At 33.8% G+C, this 24,091-nt stretch overlaps 1 protein-coding gene across 2 annotated transcripts in view; it reads left to right on the plus strand.

Moving 5' to 3' along the window:
- LOC124636473 (fasciclin-2-like) overlaps positions 1-15,475 on the plus strand; it is a 30,457-nt gene extending 14,982 nt beyond the window's left edge. The window contains exons 2-16 of one of the 2 annotated variants that reach the window (XM_047172574.1): positions 2,087-2,234; positions 2,745-2,899; positions 3,131-3,264; positions 4,784-4,927; positions 5,280-5,417; positions 6,646-6,792; positions 7,101-7,240; positions 7,529-7,623; positions 7,913-8,060; positions 8,324-8,531; positions 9,863-10,140; positions 10,941-11,067; positions 12,301-12,466; positions 13,559-13,745; positions 14,195-15,475. In XM_047172574.1, the coding sequence (XP_047028530.1) occupies positions 2,087-2,234; positions 2,745-2,899; positions 3,131-3,264; positions 4,784-4,927; positions 5,280-5,417; positions 6,646-6,792; positions 7,101-7,240; positions 7,529-7,623; positions 7,913-8,060; positions 8,324-8,531; positions 9,863-10,140; positions 10,941-11,067; positions 12,301-12,466; positions 13,559-13,745; positions 14,195-14,330 (2,351 nt within the window). In that variant the 3' untranslated portion in view covers positions 14,331-15,475. The remainder of the gene's footprint in view (positions 1-2,086; positions 2,235-2,744; positions 2,900-3,130; positions 3,265-4,783; positions 4,928-5,279; positions 5,418-6,645; positions 6,793-7,100; positions 7,241-7,528; positions 7,624-7,912; positions 8,061-8,323; positions 8,532-9,862; positions 10,141-10,940; positions 11,068-12,300; positions 12,467-13,558; positions 13,746-14,194) is intronic. The other variant, XM_047172575.1, reaches the window with a different exon arrangement.
- Positions 15,476-24,091: the final 8,616 nt, after the last annotated feature.

Genomic DNA, 24,091 nt, shown 5'->3' on the forward strand with positions numbered 1-24,091 from the left:
CTTATATCACGGTTGCATTATGTCATCTAAACATTCTTTAGATCCTGTGTCACATAGGCATAATTACGCAGTTATTCAAAAATTGGCTGATTTTTAAGTGTTTTTTCAACATACCTATTGAAATAAAATGGTATATTAACAATTGATTACATTGAATTTCGTACAAATTCTCTGCTCATTGGTGGTCACAAAAACCCAATTACGTGGATAAGTACCATTCTAAAGTCAAAATAATTGAAGTAAATTAGAGTACAAGTGAACTTGTTTACACTGTAAATTGAAGTGTTCTTCTGTAAAGCTACAATTTACTACGGGATAATTAAATTTTATGTTTCGATTACAGACACGTTGCCAAGCATCGGATCATCAAATAGTTTTTTGTTGTTTACATAGTTTGTAGGTCATTAATGTTGAAAGCAATTAACTTTTATTGTTTTTAACGAGATATAAATTGTCTGAAATCCCATGTGTTCCCGTATAGTAGTTGGTCATTTTATTGCTGAAAATATGGGATACTTAAAACAAAATAAATATAACCATTGATTAAGCATATTTTGTGTTCAAGATACACGTGTTGTTCTGAAGAAATAATTTATTTACGTTGAAGAATCTTACGAAAGCTTTAAATACATTTTATAAATACCAGCAGTCTAAGAAAACGCAGAGCAATGTGCTATAGACAGGCGATATCAATTAATCACAGCATAGATTTACGCTTGCACCATCTTGCCTTGGCTGGTCTACATTCGTCATTTAGATAGAATAGATTACACTGAGATTGTGGAGTTTAAAACCGAATCAAGCCAACTTTCAACTAGTTTATATAAAATTATTATTTTTGACTTATTCGTTCATTAGAGTCCATATTTCTTCACCTATTTTCAAAGACTCCATTTTTTGTTTTGTTTATTCGAAGATGCCGTGTACATTATCGTAGATCAATTGAATGGATATAGGTACGTAATGACACAACCAATAACATCGTTAGAAGCATTGAATAGGCTCTTTCACTGTCTCCCCTATAAGCCTTCGCTATTGATTACGCGGAGACACAGGTTGGACGGTTGGATACAATTTTCGGCCACTACGTCATCTGATTAGTTGTCTGTAGGGATTCAACCTAATAATGTCGTACAACGAAAATAATGACTTGTGGGAAGCTTAAGGTGTCTTTGATGTGGACGAAATCTTGGGGGAAAATATATTTTGGTCGGTTCTCATTGATTTTGGGTACCTTTGTTGTCATGTTCAGTTTTTACGGGATTGTTGGTGACAGTTTTAATACGTGAGTCTTTTTCATTGTTAGAAAGTATGTGAACACAGTCCACGAATATCATAGTATTATCGCAAATTTATTATTTTCTTATCCTACATATTCCTAAATTCGATTGTGACAAAAAAAAATGATAAAGGTATCAAATATAAGTTTGAGACAAAATTAGTCACCATTTCTACGAATCGGCTCATTACACCAGGAGTTCTGTGGAACTTTTCACATTACAAAAGTCGAGCAGAACTTATATGATTTTTGTGGATAATATTTAACTGCGATCTAATTCCGTCTTACGACAAACTCGACTGATCCGATAAATTAACTTATATAAAAGTTTAATATTACGTTACGCGTCGAAAGCGCGGGATTGCGATCTTTCCTGACGACTGAGTTTTGGTGAAGTTAAATAAGCTACGGCATGAGAAAACTCAGCCGATCTACCTCGTCAAGTATAAGTACGGTTCTCTTTAATACAGAGGTTTATTGTGTGGCTATAATTCGGAGGGTAATCTTCCTTGATTTGATGTCTCATAATATTAGCTGGATGAGTAACAGTTAATCCGCTTTTGAATGAAAGAGAATTATAATTTAAAGGAAGAAACACTTCCTTAAAAATGTTTATACAACTTGTAGGTCACTATTTTGATTCGTACTCGTTTAATTTTTGGGAAATTGCTTAGCAAGGAACCTTGAGCTTTTTCAAGCGATGATCGATTACATCAGCACAGACAAATGACTTTAAAGTGACATCATATCGAAACCTTATGCGCCCACTCTATAATTTTATAATTTTGATTTGGTTTTTTGTTGCAGATAGTTCAGCCTGTTTCCAAGCGAACTCCGAAGCCAATAGAAGTGTAACTACGGGCAGCTCGTTCTATGAAGAATGTTGCTGTACAGATTCCGAGTATAAACCAATGTCGCTATGGTGGCTAGATCCCTTCAACAACGTCATTTCGGGGTATGTGATAATTTGGTACTCAAATTATACTTTCAAAATATTTCATCAGTATACCAATGTCTGATTGAATATATCTGTTACACTTACACGGTAAAACATTTTGTATAGAGGGTTGGGTAACGGAGAGAGGGACAGGCTATTATTCAACTAAGGTCACTTGGGGTTACCAAGGGACACATCTAGTATTTAAACACATCTGACGTCAGCTTCGACACTGAAACTATAGACCAGATTTCAATAGTCAGTCCAAACTTAAGTCTTATAAAATACTAGCTTTCGCCCGCAGTTTCACCCGGGTCCCGTAGCCGGATGGTAACAAAAACTTTCCCGGGTCTACGTTACCTCCCCTCTAATTTTCAGCCAAATCAGTCAAGCCGTTTTCATGTTATGGCGTGACAACGGAAAGCGGGTTTCATTTTTATATATATAGATAAAATAAAATATTGATGATGATTTAAGTACTGTTACTTTTCGCTGTCAAGTCCTAAATAAGAAAATTGTTTCCACAAGACCAGGTACAGATTCAAATGTGTACATCGAAGAACAAGACCAGTGCTTGGCTCTCCACATCCCTTCTACAAGCAAGACGCTATCAGGACCATACAGATGCGTCACCACATTTAAAGGAGTACAATATACTCAGACTCATAATTTAGACGTGTTTGGTAAGGATATAATAAACATTTTTACTGGAAATGTTAGATTACCTTTCTATTTATTTATTTCGGGGATCGTCTAAAACCCACCTTTGTTCCTTCTGAAGCCCTTCGTATGCTAGGGCAGCAACAACTCTTTCGACAAAATCTACTGTACCGGCAGGTTTCGCCCAATTTTTTTTCGGTTTTTAGTATAAGATTCTATTTATGGAATATTTTATGTATTAAATTTTTACACAGATCCACTATACTTCTACGGAACTGCTACTGATCAATACTTAGTGTATGGCAACAATTCCTTGATTAAATGCCAGGCTAAAGGCGCTACGGAGCCTCTCATCAGATGGTACAGAGGAAAAGATGGACAGAACGAGGTAAGCCCATTTATAATGGCTTTTTATAAGTAGTCTTACAACCACAAATAGTTTTTTTTAAATAAATAATGTATACTTAATTCCATCATGAGAGAAAATATTGATTACATAAATGTTTCATAAACTGCCAAACTGTAGACTCTGAAGACTATGGCATGGATTATGATTAAAAACAATGGCACATGGCATGTATTCGAATTAAAACAAGTCCATATTCTTGTGTTCATTTTATCCTAGCGATGCCTTATACAGATAAAAGTTCACAAAAAAGTACTAAAGCCAAATTAATTCTAGCTCACATAATACCTTCCTAAACGCCGTGAAGTGAAAGCACTAAATTTTAAAACCAGGTTTAAAGTGGAGCTTGGCATCAATTAAGCCGAATGTAGGTCCGTGCACAAAAATCCGGTGTTGTTGGCTAGTTGACGGTGCTTCGGGCGCATAATTTCCTGTAGTCATAGCTGCAAAACCGTTTGTAGGCGTTACATCTCCTGGTCATTTGATACGTGAATCTACCGAGAGATTGTGATTTTGATACTATTTGCCAGAATGGTTTAAAGCTTTCGAAACATTTTTTCTGCACTATTCTATTTTAAATAACACATTTTTCGTTATTTTCCCTCCTAAAAGAGCGACTGATGTTATTCATTACAATAGTTTAATACATTTTTCGTTATTTTCCCACCTCTAAAAGAGCGACTAATGTTATTCATTACAATAGTTTAACACATTTTTCGTTATTTTCCCACCTCTAAAAGAGCGACTAATGTTATTCATTACAATAGTTTAACACATTTTTCGTTATTATCCCACCTCTAAAAGAGCGACTAATGTTATTCATTACAATAGTTTAACACATTTTTCGTTATTTTCCCACCTCTAAAAGAGCGACTAATGTTATTCATTACAATAGTTTAACACATTTTTCGTTATTTTCCCACCTCTAAAAGAGCGACTGATGTTATTCATTACAATAGTTTAACACATTTTTCGTTATTTTCCCACCTCTAAAAGAGCGACTGATGTTATTCATTACAATAGTTTAACACATTTTTCGTTATTTTCCCACCTCTAAAAGAGCGACTGATGTTATTCATTACAATAGTTTAACACATTTTTCGTTATTTTCCCACCTCTAAAAGAGCGACTGATGTTATTCATTACAATAGTTTAACACATTTTTCGTTATTTTCCCACCTCTAAAAGAGCGACTGATGTTATTCATTACAATAGTTATTGGGGATGCTAGAAATAATTTATGTAACGATATTATATGTATGTATGCATAAAAAAAAGATTTCATCATCCTCCGAGCCTTTTTCCCAACTAAGTATGTTGGGGTCAACTTCCAGTCTAACCGAATGTAGCTGAGTACCAGTGCATAAAAAAAGTTTTCCGAATCCTATTTTGGTAACGAACTTTTCAAGTATGCGGTTTTATGTTTGTATTTGTAAAACTTTTTATATCTAATCCAGAAATGTGTAGTTCAAAGCTGGTTTAAAAGAAAGTTTTTTTTCAGATATCCAACGATACAGTAAAATATCAGTTTATGCCTGACGGACTTATTGTGAAGTATGTGACTAACGATGATGAAGGAGTCTACAAGTGTTCGGCATCAGTGCTCTCGACTGGTGAAGAAATTGAGACGGATATAGTTGCCAAGGTATGAACAACTAACTTAATACTTCGTGTTCTTATTCTGCTTTGCCTTTCCAAAGGAAAATAAGATTAGCTTGCGAATTGCTGAATATGTTTCTCGGAATTCAATTGATTTTGAAGTTATTAAGTTTTGACTCCTTTCGGTAAGCGAAGCGAAAGTTACTAAAATATTTAATAGTCAGAGGCTATTTTTAAACCGATGTAATGAAAGTCGAAAAAGGTCAACAAAAGTTTATTTCGTCACGAAATTAGTTTGTTTACTGAAAATCTTTAAAACTTAACAGGTTTCCTTAACTTTTAGATTAATATCAGAACATATACAGTATAAATATTATAACCCTACTTTTATCCTGCAGGTGATGACAATACCAATAATAACTCAGCTATCAGCCAGCCCAGAAACCGTGGTAGCTTCAGGAGAGAGTTTGATGTTGCAGTGCGTTTCCGAAGGCTTGCCCGACCCCGTCATACTGTGGAAGAAAATAGCTGAACCGGTGAGAATAAAGAATATCTTATTCGTATATTATGTACTAGCCGTTTTCCCGCGGTTTCACCCGCGTCCCATGGTAACTACTGCCCGTACCGGGATAAAATATAGCCTATGTTACTCGTGGATAATGTAGCTATCGAATGGTGAAAGAATTTTTAAAAACTGTCCAGTAGTTTTTGAGCCTATTCATTACAACCAAACAAACAAACAAAGTTTTCCTCTTTATAATATTAGTATATAGATTGATTTTCGTGAAATAGGTACTTAGCCTATTACAGAATTTGGCATGTAATGGGCATTAGAGCGTAGTGTTTATTCGAACGCAGACTTAGAATAAGGCACAGGGCCTGGTTGATTAAAAATGTCTAAAATCATAATATACTATGCAACTACATGTACGACCAAAAATAACATAGATAAGATTAAGATATCTGTGGAGATCAAAGGGGGAGGCCTATGTTCAGCAGTGGACCTCCTATGGCTGAGATGATGATGATGATGATGATGAAGATTAAGATGCTATGTTGTTTCAATAAAATCTTCTTCGAGCATTTTAAAGATACCTCAAAAACAAGACAGCACTAAAAGTTGATTAAAACCGACGGCTGTAAAACCTTAAAGCACCTAAAGTCAAGAAGGACTCATTGTGCCAGTGCACTCGGCAACAACTTAAACGGACCATAAAACTAACTTAAGACCAGGTTTGTTTAGTACTTGGTAACTTTATGGTAAAGTACTTAACTTACGCACAAGGTTAAAAGCTAGCAAAAGTTCAATGGTAATTGAGCACTTCACAGTCTTGAGAGGAGGATGGCTGAAATGTTTGGATGTTGGTCTACTTTCCCTCCATTAAGCTTATTTAAAATTAAACTATCAATAGTTTTTAAGTTAGTGAATCCCTTCTCTAGTAATCAGTTATATTTAATTCCTTATATACTTTATTATGTACTCCCCTTATCTACTTACCTTATGTATTTCCTTATATACTGTATTATGTACACCCCTTATGTACTTCCTTCAGGTACTTCATTATATACTCGCCTTATATACTCTCTTTATATACTACCATTATGTACCTACTCCCATTATGTACATCCCTTATGTACTCCCATAATGTCATCCTTTATCTTCTTTAATCTATCAATTTCCTTATTTACTCCCCTTATTTACACTACACTCAAAGTTATCTCTGCATAACGTTTGTCAATTAATCAAGTTCTGTCTTTTTTTAGATACCTGGTCAAGCAAAGAATGTCAGTTGGACTGTAGAGTCGAAAGACACGATTCGATTTAAAAACATAACTCCAGAGGACGCAGGGACTTATGAGTGTCATGCGAGGAATTTTGTTGGCGTTGCTGAGAAACAAATCAATATTACGGTAAGTTTTTTTTTTTAATAACGTAAAATAAATTAATAAAAACTGGTTACGTATATTTTCACTAAAACCAAACTTGTGATTTTTTTTTTAAGTACAGGCTTTCTTCTTTTATTATTTTGTATTATTCCTTCGTATTTGTGTCTGTTCATTCTAGAAGGATGCTATTAGTTTATTCCTCTTATTTACAATGTAGATTTATTAACCGACTTCCCAAAAAGGGGTCGGAGTTATATCGGATGCTTGTATTTTTTAGAAATAGTACATACAAAACTGCATAATCTTTTACAAGTGAATTATTTAATTTCTAGGTATTAATACCTCCAACAATCATTGCATTTAACGATAAGGCGGTGCTGGAAGGCGACATGGTGCCAATAATTTGTAACGTTACCGGCTTACCTCTTCCGAACGTTACCATCACTTATGAAGGAAAAAGTTTTGATGAAAGGTAAGTTTAAGTCATACATACAATATTTTTGGGCACACACTCACTTGTTTTAGAAATAGACTAAATCGAAATTGTAAGTCATAAAAAATCTCTCCTAGCTTAATCATCATCATCTCAGCCATAGGACGTCCACTGCTGAACATAGGCCTCCCCCTTTGATCTCCACAGATACCTGTTGGAGGCGACCTGCATGCAGCGTCTTCCGTCGACCTTTATAAAGTCGTCTGTCCACCTTGTTGGTCTCCTAGCTTAATACCTATATCAAATAAGTTTCTCTTGTAATTTTAGGAAAACAGAATATGAAACTTTTATAGAGAACTTCTCAGTACTCAAAGTAAACAGATCTCATGATGGAATTTATATTTGCAACGCCACCAATGACGGTAAGTAACATCTCGTCAATTCTCGTCATTTGCCTTCTTAGTAAGTTTCCAAAGCTTTTAAGTTAATACATGTCGTAAAACAACTAAGTATATAATATTTATTCTTGTATGAATAACTAATTTAATGTCCTTAGCTGCATAACGAACCAGTCACATGCCATTTATTTTTATTTAGGAGTTATTCCAAAAATTGCAATGTTTATTTAATACTTGCAGAACGCATTAAAACTCATGGTTATCTTAAATCAGTGCCTAATTATAAAAATTATTACTTTTTCATAAACACCAGTGGACTCAGTAAGTGAAATGATGCACCTATCAGTGTTGCATCAGCCATATTTTGACCAGAAGGAGAAAATTCTTTGGGCTTGGAATGGAGAAACTGTCAACGTTAGCTGTGCTCATGAAAGTAATCCACCTGCGAATTTTACGTGGAGGTAAGTTAGTAATTATATTTAGATTAGACAATTCCAAAAAAGATGTCAAAGAAAGAAGCAAATATTTTAATAATTTACTTACTATGATATAATGTATATGATAAAATGTTCATTGAAACTACTGATTAAACAGACAGCGAAGAAAACTATATTTTTCTTGCCCCAGATAGCTCATTATATTTTAAAACTCTTGAAAATATAGCCTAATTTATTTAAGACTGCAACTCCGTCTTAATTCTGTACAAAACAATTTCTCCTTTCAGCTACATAACAGGCAACTTCTCAACTATAGAGAAACAAGAACACGATAACATAGTTCTAGATTACGAAACTGCTCTAGAACATTCGTTCCCCTTTTCACGTCTTTTTGCACCTTTTGGAAAACATATATGTATAGCTCGAAATCCATTTGGAGAAGCCTCTAAAGTTTTTCATATTAAAAAAGGATTTCGCCCATCAATTGTTGAAAATGTAAGTATACCTAATTGTGTAAAAGTAGGTCAAATTATTTGTATAAGAAATACAAATATTGAACCCATATTGTATTGTTTCTGGTCTGAACTGTTTGTGTATTTAAGATGGTATTGACAAACGTGGTGAGAATAGAGCAAAATTATTTGTAGCTATGCAAAACATACTTTGATTTATTTATTTAAGTCCGCACGCAGAGACATTTAATGTTTACTTAAGTCACTCCTTAGTGACAGATTCTAATAGAAATTCTGCACTAGGGAACGGCTTAAATAACCATTAAATGACTCTGGGTGTGTCCAATAGATTGACTTTCGGAGTAGGGATCAAATGGGACAGAGAATGGGCTTGGTTCATTTACCAACTTTTTGATCCATACTCCAAGAGACACTCTATAGACTGATTGATTTCAATTATCTAATTGCAATTAAAGCTTGTGTATGTCAAGAACTAAAACAACATAATCATGGTCATCGTAATTATGAAACCAATGACTAAGGTTCATCCAAAGTATTTAGCAACAAAAAACTACATAGGCAAAAAGATTCCAGTAACGCATTTCTGTCCGTTACTCGGTCACCTATCTATCTAAGAGACAAAGTAACTGCCTTTTACAAACAAACAATTTCCTAACAATTAAGCCATGACCTTTTCCATTCCCACATAAGTAAAGAATTCTCGAATACCGCATAAATTAAATGGCTCCTGAGTTAAACCTTTTTACTCTAAACAAACACAAAGTTGATTTGAATCACAAATAGATTCTGTTATTGTGGTTAATGCTGACTTCTTTGAGCAAAGAGTTTGTATTTCCATCTTTTGTTGTCTCAACTTTGTAATGATGTTTCAAAAATGTTGGTTGTTGTATTAATTGTCAATTTACTAGTAAGGTTAATCACAATGAAGACTTTTACCGTCGTGTTCCTTCATAGGCCTTTTATGACTTTTAGACTTTACAGTGCAATAAGTACAATACAAATGGTCTGTTGTGATGACTAATAATTTTCTAAACCGTTTAACCTCTTAAATGTCCTTTGCCAAAAAACATGAGCATTCATGCAGAGATGGATAATTCTAACTCATCTATCATCTATCACATAAATGTTTTGTCTCACGAAGGCGGATGGATCATACTTGTGTGTGTAATCTACTTGCACATTGTAATTGTATGCGCAAGCTTGGGGAAGCCTAGTTGTGGTCGACACCCAGGTAAGGCTCCCCCGCTTTCCTGAGATAAAGCATTTTCTAATAATAAATATCTTGTCTACATTATTATGTGCTTGAAAATGCAATACATAAACGTTATCAAAAACACAATTTCTGCATTCTAGGTAACAACAATAGACCAAACAGCAACATCAGTTACTTTTAACATCGAGCCACCTACTGCCTTCGAGGGCCCTGAAGTCATAGGTTTCGTAGCAGAATACGACGAAGCCAAAAACTACGCCTTCACTGATATTCACCCGAACAGGACTTGGGCAGTAGGAATACCTTACAAATTGGAAAAACTGAAGCCTAATACGACATACCATATAAAGTTTGCAGCTATCAATCGAGTCAGTACAGGAGATTGGACTGATACATACATATTTCTTACTATGGATAAGTAAGTGTTAAAATTATAACATTAGAATTAATCTATCAAAATTTTAATTTATTTTGAGTCAATGTGCAATAGCTAGGTTTTATTCTACAACAATGATAGTTTTTATTAAAGTGTTCAGGTGTTCACCGTTATTACTCATAATCTTTCATCAATTCCCATGCGATACCAACAAAAGCAAAAGTGGTGCAATAGGTCGTTAGCATTTCACAAGGCTAAGATGAGATTCTACGATTAAAATCTAACAAACGCAATTCATAAAGTAAATAAAGCATTTTAGTACAAAGTACCTACTTTTAGCTGTGTAAAATACGCAGTGACTCACATTTTGGTATATTTCCGTCTGCTACGCGTCCAATTTAACCTCGAGGATCGCATTGTTTTTTTACGCACCATAAAATCACCCGTCACAGTCATTATCGAGTAATAAGGTTTTGCTTTAATTAAAATGACAAAGCACATTTTATTACGTGATTATGGAGCCTGATTGAATTATTTGTCGCGAAAAAAAATGATTGGACATTCCGAAATTGGAAAGATTGTTTCTCGGCAAGAATATTGAAATATTCAATTTGGAGGATTGTATTGGATATAAATAAGCTATTAGGAATATTGTCTCCTGGTTTCCTTTACTATATTTTTTGTGGACAACAGACATTCATTTTGTGTAGAAAATTCGTAATCTTGCACTTCAACTTCTACCCTAAAACTAAGTCATCCATATAGAAATTGACCTACATAAATGCTTTTACCAACATTCCTTTGTAGCTACAACAATGTTAAATCTATGTATATCTTTGTAGGTCAGCCCCAGAGCCTCCGATATTCTTACAAGACCCGCTTGAGGTGTCTGCAAGTAAGGTGCTGAAGTGGAAAGCACCAGAGTGCAACGGAGAGCCAATAGACTACTATGTTTTACGATATTGCCCGGTACGTATTGCAAGACGTCAATATATAGAACTTGCTGGGTATAGAATGTATTGCAATGTGGTTTGTATTGTTACTATTGGGTGTTTGTTTGTGTTTGTGTATAGCTATGTTGTTTAAGAAATGTTTTTTTTTTGGTAATTTTGCAATGTGGAAACTATTTTGGTAAAAGTACATCGTCTTCAACTGTTTTGTAAGATATCATAATCATTGGCTTCTTACCCTTGTCTCAATTTTCTTTGAGGTCGACCCAGCATGTGTGCCTTTTCCATTCTTCTCGTGACAATCCATATAGGTCAGCATACCTGTGGATAATTAAGAAATAACAAATTGTAGATATCTCAACAATTGCTCCAAGATTAGCTTTAAAATAGTGAATACGCTATAATGAACTCCTGTAACTCAGAACGTTGACATTTGCTATTAGGTGAATATTTCAATTAACTGAAACATAAATAAAGATTTAACCGATATTGTTCATAAAGAAGCAATTAACAATATTATTGCTGGACCGGTGTAATCGGAAACTAAAGGAGAAACAATAAAAGACGACGTAAATGCTTGACACACTTACAGTGGTAATGAACCAAATACCGTTGATATTTTCGATTTCACGACTGAAACAACTGATTCTTATTGGAAGGGACATTCCTAGCTTTAAAAGTTGGTTATATGTAATTTACAATTGAAAGTAATGTAATAATTTACTGATTAATGACTTTTAGCTCGTAATTAAAATATTGGTGATAGAAATTGAGGCTAAAATTCTTCATTACTTTCAAATTCTTGATCATCTCCATTTTCGCTTTATTTATCAGCAATATAACTGCCGCCTTTATAAAATGAGAAGCTAATAATATTTCAAATGACTTTATCAAAGCCTGTCTTAACGATCGTCCATCTTTTGTTCCTGTCAAAAGGGACATTTGAGTGTATTATCATTCATAGCTACTAAGATTTGTTTAGAAGTTTTGAAGACAGGCGAATACTTTGCTTAATTGGATTATTTACAATTGAGAATGCATACCTAATATAAAGAAAAAAATCGCATAACACACACTTTCGCTGGCAGATTAGACTGTGCTTCTAAAAATCGCTGTTGATCCATTTCTTATTGATGCAACAATAGTTTTTATTATAGGTGTTTTTATTGTTACTACCACGAATTAAGTTTTAGTAACATAATAAGCCATGGTCACTAAATTAAACAAAAACATTCTATTCTATATCCCACAGCAGGACGAAGAGGAAGACCCGGCATTATGCAAAGAGTATCGACTGGAAGAGACAACTGAAATGGAACTGAGCGACCTGCAACAGAACACTACATATAACTTGGAACTGATCGCGCACAACGCCGAAGGGAATTCAACGCCAGCGAATTTCTCCCTCACTATGTCAGGTGGGACATTTTTGTTTGGCGAAATCATTGGGAAGTTCCGATCGATTTTTTTTTGTTTTATTTTCTGATAAAGCTGTCGATTGCAAACTTTGGAATTCCGTTTAAGTTGTTCGACGGTCGTCTTTTTATGATTTCAGAATTATTTTTAACCGACTTCCCAAAAAGGAGGAGGTTCTCAATTCGTCGGGATCTTTTTTTTTTTTTATGTTTGTTCACCGATTACTCGGAGACGCCTGGACCGATTTGCAAAATTGTTTTTTTGTTTGATAGGGTTTACCTCCCAGGTGGTCCCATAGTCAGGATCTGATGATGGTAACCCTGAGAAATCGAAGGCAACTTTCGAAAATTGTAGGCATACGTAGGGTAAAAACTTGACACTAAGGCGTATGTCTGATAACACTATGCAATGGTGAAGGTTTGGAGCTGACCTGATGATGAAGACTAGAGAAGGTCGTGGGAACTTGAACAATGAATGTGTAAACTACCTCGTGTTTGGGCTTATTTTGTTCGCATTGACGAGACCTTTGCAACAGTGAAGGTTTGAAGCTGACCTGATGATGGAGACCAGCGAAGGTCGAGGGAACTCGACAATTGAATATGTAAAGTACCTCGTGTTTGGGCTTATATTGTTCGTATTGATGAGAACTTTCCACTGCGGATATGACATGCGGATAGTGACAACTATGCCTGTCACTGAAAAGCTAAAAATAAAAAACTTTTTACAAAAAAATAAAACCGACTCCCAAAAACACTGAAAAGCAAACAAAAACTATTCTTAGGTGCATCGGCCTAGAAGTCGGTGGCGAAATAAACTTAGTTACATCCATTAGACACTGACTTCTAGGCCGATGCACCTAAGAATAGTTTTTTTTTGCTTTTCAGTGTTTCTGGTAGTCGGTTTTATTTTTTTTACTTGATTTTTATTTGTCTCTACAGGCATTGGTAAAATTACTAAAGTTACCTATAATTACTATAACAAATAGAAGCAAAATACCAAAACTATCGTTTAAAATGATACTGTAAAATTAATTAAGGCAATACTGACAATTTGAAAAGATTTGCCTTTTAATGTTAGTATTGTATCAATTTCAGATGGGGCCCCAAGCAAGCCAACATCACTTTTATCAGGAGGTGCACTCATAGGAATCTCAATAGTCGTAGTACTTCTATGTCTTGTTCTTCTGGATGTACTGCTGTACTTCTGGAAGAAGCAGGGCATCATAGCCAGCTGCTGTTGCAAGAAGAGCAAGAAGAGGAAACCTAACCCTTTGAATGCACGGTAAGGTTTAGAGATTTTAAAAGAGTAATATAATAAGCTTTTGTATTATTATTTTTCAACAAGGATCACCATTAAATTAACCTAAATGAAACAATTATCCATTTAACAGAAATTCATCATCCTCGCAATATATATTTTTTTCATTACAAACACTTAACTACATCATAAGATGAACTGGCTATTAAAAACGGCTAAATCACGAAGATTACGTTCCCGAAGTCCCAACTCCAGAAATTTTCCTACCAATTATTACGGGAAAGTAATAAACGACAAATCAAATCAAAATTTACTAAGCCATCCCGAATTCAATCAAGCAAAATTCAATTCTGGAAGAAAGATTAATGAAAAAAAAATCGTGAATAATTTGTTGAATTGGCGCGTCACCTTAACCTCGATCCGACTTCTTTTTAGGTATTAAATCACGTTCTAAAAGTCGTATTGATTTTCAGCGACAAGAAAGGTCTGTTGAAAGACAACGGGGAATCTGGCACAGACGATACTTTGAAGAGGCCCAACAATGGGCACAAAGAGTACGAATACAATAAGACCACGGGCATTATTACCGGGAAACATTCCTCTGTTTAAAGTAAAGAATTTTAAGCGTTTAAGACGACTTGAACCGTGCGATTTTTGTCAGGAAATCTGTTGTCATTGTTGGGTCTTTTCGTGTACCGTAAATGCAGGAATTAATCGAAATGCTTTTCAGTTTTCACTTTTTACAAGTTTTACTTTCATACTAGCTTTTAGTAGATTAACATTCATATAATTATAATGCAATGGCTTCAAATAACGACAGAATCGTACGGTTTCCGTGTATGCTTGCATGAAGTGATATTGTGAATCTTATTGTCAGTAGGTAATGTGTAAAGTTGCTTTGTGTCTGAAGTTTTACTTCGTTGAGTGGTCGATGTTTTAGTTTTGTGTGTTTATATACAAATGTATGATGCTTTAATACCCGACATATCTATGTATATCTTATGTCATTTTCAATCTGTTTTCGAGTACGTAATATCTATAGGAAGTTTATATAGTCTCGTACCGATTTTTCATAATTTTCTGTTAGGTACTTTCCGATAAGCTCTTTTTACAGTTTTAGAGATATTTTGTAAATAAAAAGTTTAATTTTATATTCTGTTATTATGTCAATATATTTATCAATTATTTATGTACTTGTTACAAACATATAAAAAGTGCCTTTTATTGTATTTTATACTCTCGTTGATATTGATATTAAAATTATACGAGAGTTTCTTGAATTGCGATAAATATATGAGATATCTTATTCTGAGAAATCGTACTTATGTGTTGTAAGATTTAAGAAATACATTCGGGATAAATCATAAATTATTTAAAATATGACGATAGGAATAAATGTTGAAAATGCTTTGGAATCAGTATCAAAATTATAAAAATATATTTAATGTTATGAAAGATTGTATATAAATGTAATTTCAATTTATTAAGTTATCTTTTTAAATAAGGCAGTGATAACTGAAGTTAGTTATTATATACCAAAGAATAAGTCAGTACCTTTACATATTGTAGCAAAAGCACTGTTAATATGACTTTTAGACCAAAAATATAGAACAGAAGTTTTTTATAAAATAATGTACTTCGAAAACGTAAAAACAATATTTTTACTTTTTCCAAAACAATTGACGGTCATTTTCCTCGTGCTTTTGTTATACCATTGTATTTTTAACTCTCTCATTAAAGTTTATACAAAATTACGTTTCGTTTCATTTACCCTTGTGTGCTTACCTTCCCATAATATTATGTTAAAAGCAAGCCAAGATGTGTACTACAGGCGTGACTTTGCACTAATCTTGCTGTATTTAAACTAGAGAAAATTAAGATTTTTTGTTTACCTTATGAGAAAAAGTGCTACCAATATCAGTTTTATTTTTTCATACGATTTCTAAATAACTTTTTTATATTATTCAGTGTTGCAATGTAAAAAAATAAATAAAAAGATTGGATCCAACGAACTGCACTCTGTACGAATGAACATATGAATATTAAAATATTTTCTGGGAAGTAATTTGTAAAAAAGAATATAATTATATATAATTATATATAATATCATTGTATATAAAAAGTTCATTTCTTTATGATTATTAATTTTATATTTATTTTTACCGATATTTATTGAATTTTAATTACAACTCTAATCGGTAATCGGATTGATTCATGAAGCAATCTTTGGTGCGATCTAAATCATTCTGAATAGTTAATGAATTCGATTCCAAAGGCTACACGGCGCACCTGTTATTGAAAATTAATACTTTAGAAGAAGGGAATCGGTAATAAAATGTCGCAAGGTAAAAGATAACAGCGTTTTGATGTACTGTTTTTTTCATGTGGTAAGTAAGCTTGCAAATATGCTTGTACGGAAAACGAAGAACGAGTTGCTAATCGAACTTGTTTACGAAACGAGATATATATAAACGTTTTAAAACATTATTTATTACAAATTAAACAAGATGCGTCTATAACAAGATGATAAAAAAAAACATATTATTAAAGCTTGAAAAGTAAATACACAAATGTAGGTACTTCTCAAAAATATATTCAGGACCTAAATAAAACGTCAAAATTGAAACCATATAAATTGAGTCGTTTTATGACTTTTTTTCAGATATGTTGACTAGTGACTGAAGGAAAAGAAACCCGCTACATCTTATGATTTGCGCCAATCATGCTCACCTGCACCACTGATATTAAACGTTTGAACTGCAAAGCAGAAGAGTGTTATTAAAAATCTGATATTCCTTTTAAATTACTTACTGGAAGTTACATACGTGACATGTATCGAAGTACCTGTGTTTAATATTTTCTTGCTAGTACTTTAAGACTCGTAATAAAGCATAAGGCTGTTTACTTGTTTTCAAGTGAATGCAGCGATTTCATCGAAGTTTTTATTGTTTGTTATAAATGGTTATCATGAAGTGTGTGCCAATTACTTTTTCGTTTAAACTCAACTCAATATTTCAGCCCCCAAAGTTAACTATGAAACTTCTCCTTTCCCTTGTCGTTCCGTATTTATGATCTGATTAAAGCCCTAGGAAAACCTTTAAAATAAATGAGGGCAAGGAAATATTTTGCAATATAATTAGTCTTCGTAAGCCGATTAGTCCTTGAATAAAACCGGGGCTAAAAAGTAAATTATGGCACTGGTTTGCTTAAAAATTATATACAGTAATTTTTTTATTGTGATATTGTAAAGAGTTACTCCACAATTAACGAGCTTTCATTATATATAATTACATCAGTAGGTGTATACCATCGGTGGTTGGTACCTATTGATAAATCAAACAGGTTTTATCACTCTTCCTTTCAGTAAAATAAAGGTACCATAAATCTTTTCTATAGAAAAAAGAAACCATCAATATTTCAAAATAATGGTGTTTTTAAGTATTTTTTCAAGCAGCCATTTATCCGTGTCCTCTCTCAAGAGTTCTTCAAAAGTGTTTTCAATTTTCATTACCCTCGTACACTCCGCAAAATCTGTAAGGGTAACCACAGCCAATACGGTTCGTCGATGCAACTGTCAGTTCCCACGAATAAGCGGCTATTTGGCCAATTTATAGGCTTCCTAACTGAATGGCCCGCAGGTGTCAATAATAGCTTTTAAAGGTAACATTTTCCGGTAAAACGAAACGCCTCGTAAATTAGCCGTGTCTGTTGCAGGTATTAACACTGGCAGGTACTACACAATAATGATTTGTTGTGTTTTTTTTATGATACGTTTAGAGAAAAGTAATTTCAACAATCACATTAGTAAGGTACTTATGTATGTATGGTTAATAACACTTTACGCTTATGTCGATTGAAGAGAGTAGAAAGGAATTGTCATAATATCAGGTCATGGCACAAAACTAGGTCCCTACTACAGAATATACAGCACGTAGAACTGAGTAAAAGTCAGTACATAAGTTAATCCAGTTCTGAGAGAAGATGTAAGTACATTACATTATACAGGTAACGATGTACTTGTTGTGTGATCACACTATTACAAATTGTGCTTTATTTGCAACTGCATCTAGTCATCCACGAAATGCAATGACGTGGTTTGCAGCAAATTATGAACCTGTTTCCAAATGACGTGTTTTCGCAAAATAATATTACCTGGCTGAGCACGAACAGCATCCAATTAAACGGTCTCGTTGATTGCTAATTACTTTTATATTAATTCTCGGACTCTTACTTTGATGAACGATAAATTGTAAGAACTGAGAGATATAAACTGCAGTTTTATTTAGTTTTGTAGACATTTTTATTAATAGGGAGTTGTAATTAAAACCAATTAATTTGCAGGATTGCTACTGACATGCGTCAAACTCGTCACATTGGCTTCCAACGGATTTATAAAATAGAAAATAGCCAGATGCTTACCATTTTATTAACGTTACAATATCTATCCTATACGTTATTTTATGTTGTGAGTTGTAAGGTCCAAAATATAAATATTTGAAAATATTGTTCCTCCTGCAGTGTTATTTAGCTTCGTGACTTAAAAAAAACGCAGTTTCAGTTAACTTTTAAAACAGCTCAAGTCATCTCTCCTCATTTTATTGTTCTTAATCAACTTTAATGTCTTCACTTCTCTCCTTACTCCGCTTCAGCATAAAAACTACGCTGAGGTGAGCAATTAGAGCATTCCTCTTTGTTTACAATTTGCTGACGTTTTTCTTCGTAAATCACTCCAAAGGGCAGGCCACTAATTACCCTTGCATTTTCAAACGTAAATTATACCTTTTACACTTTAATTAATAAAAACTTTTTAGATAAATAAAACGAAATTAACATAGCTACAGTTACTAAGCACTGACTCTAGTCTGATGCACCTAAAGATTTATTTTTGAGTCTTTATTTTGTGTAAAAAGATTTTTAGTTGGTTAATATACCTAAAGCCTTCCCTTAATTCTGAAAAAAAACTGAGCTGAAAACTGCAATTGAAATCAGCTCAAACAAAGGCGATAAAATCGAGCAGAAACATACGTTCAGGTCAGGTCAAAATTGCTAAATTAATTTTAGTGCTAGAAGCGATGGGTAGAGAAAACATTATTTTATTCTGACATAATATGTTTTTGAATTTAGAAGCTGCGGTTACATCACCGAGTCATGTAGGATGCTGTTTGTCCAGCCAGTAATAGGCATGATGACAGTAATTAAAAATCATTAAAATATTATACTTATTAAATTAAAGTTGAAGCTTGGAATATAAAACGCGCATTGTTTTCTTTTTTAATAATGTGATTAATATTTATTTTTATAAAATAAAACTACGAAATAAGGCAATCCGCCATGATATCTTGAACACCAATCAGAGCGCGTGACGTCACCTTTTGGTCGACGCATTAAAAACTCGCACAAACGTCACATTTCGTATTGTAAACTTCCTCTGCGAATCTCTGTGTTTTCATTAATTAATTGTTTATAACGAGTACTATTTGAATGTAAATGTTATTAAAATCGAATATAAAATAACACGAATCATGAAGCAAGGATTGATTAGGCAAACAACGCTAATTTGCCTAGAATCGATATATGTTAGGAGAGTTTTTGGCATCAAATAAAGATATCTTTAGGATGCAAAAAAGATGTATTATGTCTATGTGTAAACTAAAAGTAACAGACAGTTGTGCACCTTTTTAGGGTTCCGTACCCAAAAGGTAAAACGGGACCCTATTGTTTTCGCTCCTCTGTCCGTCCGTCCATCCGTCCGTCCGTCCGTCCGTCCATGTTGGATTTTTCACAGATGATATATTTCTGTTGCCGTTATTACAACAAATACTGAAAATTTGAATAAAATAAATAATTTGGGTGGCTCCCATACAACAAATGTGATTTTTTTTATGGTACGGAACCCTTCGTGGGTAAGTCCGAGTCGCACTTGGCCGGTTTTTTACCATTTAGACCTCGTACAAAACCTATATTATACTAGAATCTAGAAAACTATGTAAAAACTTACATCAAAGTGATCTTCACAAAAATAATGGTGTGGGTAAAAAATACTGGGCAATATTGGTTTTCAATCTCGCCTTGCAAGTTTTTAAAGCCACTTTTTTCGTATTTTTTAATGTGAGAAACCAGAGAAACGTACACAAATAACTTAAAATGAGTTGTTATGGATGTGTTCTTACACTGGGGGACCCCACACCACTTACACACTTTCGAATTCATATTTAATAATACAAAAAAACTTAATTATTGAACGAGCGTTGTTTACTTGCATCTTGTCAACCCAAGGCGTGACGTCACAAGTGACGGCATGACACTGACAAGCGTTTTCGCGCCGGATTCAAAGTGGACAGAGAAAAATGCAATTATTTGACAAAAAAACTTCGCATTTTTTTAAAATTAATGATTTTCCGCATAAAATAGACGTATACCTACATCATACAAAGGAATTTAAAAATTTGTCATCATGCCTATTATGAAATGTTTTATCAAAGGAAGTTCTATTAAGCAGTGTGTGGTTTATGGTCACAGTCATGAATAAGTTTTATCGTGAAAATAGATACCTAATAGTTGTAAATATTTTCTAAATAATAATTTCAGTGTGTATTCCAAAGCGAGCAATTTTGAATTCATTAATCTGGAAAATTATTTTCCAATTAATTATAATTTTTAAATTGAAAATATTTTCGTTATTTTTCAGTTGAGAGCAGTATTTATTAATTCAGTTTCATTCCTGCCGAGCTATGTGACAAATTGTAATGTAAAAACATATGTTTTTACTATTCAAAATAAAATTTAGTATATTAAAATTATATTGAGTAGTTAAAATTCAACAAAATAGGATTTTTTTTATATCGTGACTTTAATAAATTTATAGTCATAATTTTAATCATGTAGCGATTGAAGTAACCAATGGAAGCGAATTAGACATAGCTATGTCAATCGGAACCAGTAGTAGCCGAAACATTCTAAACATGCTTACATTTGCGAAGCGCCGAACTAAACTAAAGAACAAAGATCTAGCACGGATAGAAATTCCTTGAGTTTATTTAATCGCGCCAATATTAGTTTCCAATGTTTGTTTGTTTTTATGAAGTTAAATAGAACAATAGTTTAAATCTGATACAGACTTGAGCAATTTCTGATATATTATGATAATTATCTTCGAATTCCTGTGTAAATAGATAAGTATATTATCTTTTGTACACTAAAAGACATTTATGCACAAACATTTAAGTACAAAGTGATACAATGAGGATTTCTTAAAAACAACCTTCAGAAGCATTTTTTTATGTACTCGCGCAAGTTTCTTTAATTTCCGAACGCAGCTTTTCTTACGTTTCATTCTTCCGCGACCGCACAGTAGAAATTGGTTATCCTTCATTTTCCCTCCTATCCCGCTACAATATACCAGAAAGAGAAGGAAGACTCGCCGCGCACACCAATCGCGGCGTGCCTACCACGAACTCTTGCGTCGCTAGCTTCAAATTTTTCGAATCACCGCAATGCCGCTCCGCAATTATATTATGTCAAAATAATTAATCAACCGCACCGCTGTTAGTTGTAATTTTTATCTAATATTGAATTCTATACTTTAAATCACAAAATAAGGCTTTCATTACAAATTGTTAAATAGATTGCTGGCTTTTCAAGTACACTTATATCGGCAACGTATCGTCCACACGTTGTCAGAGCAATGCGGTCTAGCGCCGCAAGTCAGCAGTGCAAGCATCTGAGCGTAGGTGCAACTTTGTGGCGTGACAATGTTGACTCTCGCTCTCCTTTGTATTTCCACACTAACAACTGATAGTTAGTGCAAAGAAAATTCTTGCAATAAAGGAAGTAGTAGTCTCGACAATGATCAGCTTATTTAAAAGTGACGTAAATTATAGTGCATGATATTAAGTATTTATTTCTTGCATTTACTTCTTATGCAACTTGATACATTTTGAGTTTACCTATATGAGATAATACACACTACAGAATTAAGACAATGTAGCCGGCAAATGTTCTATTTGGACTTTGATGAACGCATAATACCAAACTACGTACTTCTACTTACACAAATCCGATCTCGATTCCATTAAGGACTCATAAATAAATGAGAATCCCGAGAATAATCCAAGTCTAATAATATCCACATCCAATATCCGTGTCATGTGACTTGCAATATCCGGACCAGATCGTATCCGTGCGTCCCACTTCCGAAAAAGCCCGATTTACTTATAAATTCTACGTTTTTTGACAACCCCGGCGAATAAAATAAACCTGTTGTTGCTTTGCTGTAATAAATAAGATAATGGGTTTATAGTTGAAAAGAGAATGCTTATTTTATTCATATCCATTCATGATTAATGACTTTTCTCATTAGGGAAATCTTTGCAATATATTTTGTCCTAGTTTATGCACTGTCATCTACGGTAGCACTTCATATAGAACGTATCCATGTTGAATTTACGCTTTACACACTACTTTATCGGGTCAGTTGTTAAACTCTATGAATAAACCTTCGTTTATTAGATTTAAAGTTAAACTATCTAACTAACCACGTAGGTAGCAAAACGGTTCTAAACTAGCAAGTCAAACGGATTACCCAATTCCCAGTTCGTGTAAATCTAGATATGTCAGTAAAATAAATTAGGTTAGTACCTGGACTTGTGGGACTAATCGGTACCAGGGAAGCAGACGAATCGAGGAGTTCATTGATAAATTTTCAATTCCGTTGCCCGTTCGCCAGTGTCCGTGCCATTAAATGAGCCAGAGTTGGACGGACAATGACTTTCCGCACGATTGGAGTTTTCAAACCTGTATGTCTTTGAGGAATAGTGTATTTTAAATGTTACGGGTCGCTTGGGTGAAGTTTATTTCAGTTCATTTGTTCGGACGTTTTATTTATTCAGACTGCTTTAGTGGTTTGGGTATTTGTATCTGAAATAATATGGGTAAGATATAAAGTAAATGGTGAGCATTTTATCCGATAGTAAAATAGCTAGTTTACGTGTAGGTTTGCGTGCTTATCAAGAGTCTTCATGAATCACTTGAGAATTAAATATTTCAATATATTCCTAAGTCGATACATAAGATACTGAACATTATTTCTTACGATACAAACTGTAATGCTATTTGCATTTTTCTTGTAAAACCTCAGCTCGCTGCAGACGTTATCTTCTATCGACGACGATGGTCTTAAAGCTATTGTCTTCATCGTCAGTATTATGTAAAGCGTAATTTTACTACAGCTCCAACTATAAAATCCTATAAAAATCCTTTGCATTGATGAGCTTCTTTTAAGGAACCAAAAGCAGAATTTTGGTTTTAATTAAATCATTGACCTACATAAAAAGTTTTCACTCCTCAAAAATAGCCTAGTCTGTGTTTGTTTACCCAAGCCCGAAACATTAGCTACATCTTAAACTTATCATAACCTCAATCCGCAATAGACAAATTAGACTTGTCGCCATACCTAGACATCAGCAGTTTTTTTTATTGGCTATGTTACATTTCACAGAAACTTTTAAATCCTTCCGGAAAGAACCAGCATCCAACTCTAGGATAGGTAATAACTTCGAAGTATTTTTAACAATTTTACCGTGAGAATCGATGAAAATATACCTAGTTGCCTTCTCTCATAGAATACATATACCTAATGCAGAAATGTACCAACCGTCAAATTACTCACGTGTGATCGACTGCCGAAAAGTTATCACAAGATTTCAAAGTTTCAAGTGTCACCAAATATACGTATGACAACAATACGTAACATATAATTACTTCGAAACTCGAAACTTTTAAGATATCTTAAACCTTTTTGTATAAGTTGTGCACTCCTAAACAAAAGAGTAAGGATTGTTCGAGCGTATTCAGCACGTGCCAACCGTTTTACTTTCTATCGGGAAAAGAATTTCCCGGAATTTTCCGAATCACAGATTTTATTTTAGTATATTCTTTTGAATGTTTACAATTAAATGTAACTCTTTTTCTTTGGGTCGATCTTAAACTACTAATTATGAGAGTTTTTCCTCCTTCTGTTTATTCTTTTCAATAATAAAGTACTTACTTTATATAACAGAGGGATGAAATTGTTCTAGTTCAAGGAAGACTGTTCTCTCACTAGAGAAGCCAAAGGTGCCCAGTGTTAATGAAATCTCTTGTGTGTGCTGTACCTTAACGAAGCAGGAGACTACTACGAGCTAAATTGATGCCCGTATCTGCTCCTTTGTGATTGAAGATTTGATTTAGAACGTAGATAATAGAATGTATCGAGCTGAACTTTATACAGTAGTTAAGGAGATGCAATTTGATTATGAATTCAGATTCTCAAACATTTTCTGTAGTTCCATCAATTTTACTTCAGTATTTCCAGAAAGACGTTAATAAGTACC

Source organism: Helicoverpa zea, chromosome 14, assembly GCF_022581195.2.
Source record: "Helicoverpa zea isolate HzStark_Cry1AcR chromosome 14, ilHelZeax1.1, whole genome shotgun sequence".
Lineage (NCBI taxonomy): Eukaryota > Metazoa > Arthropoda > Insecta > Lepidoptera > Noctuidae > Helicoverpa > Helicoverpa zea.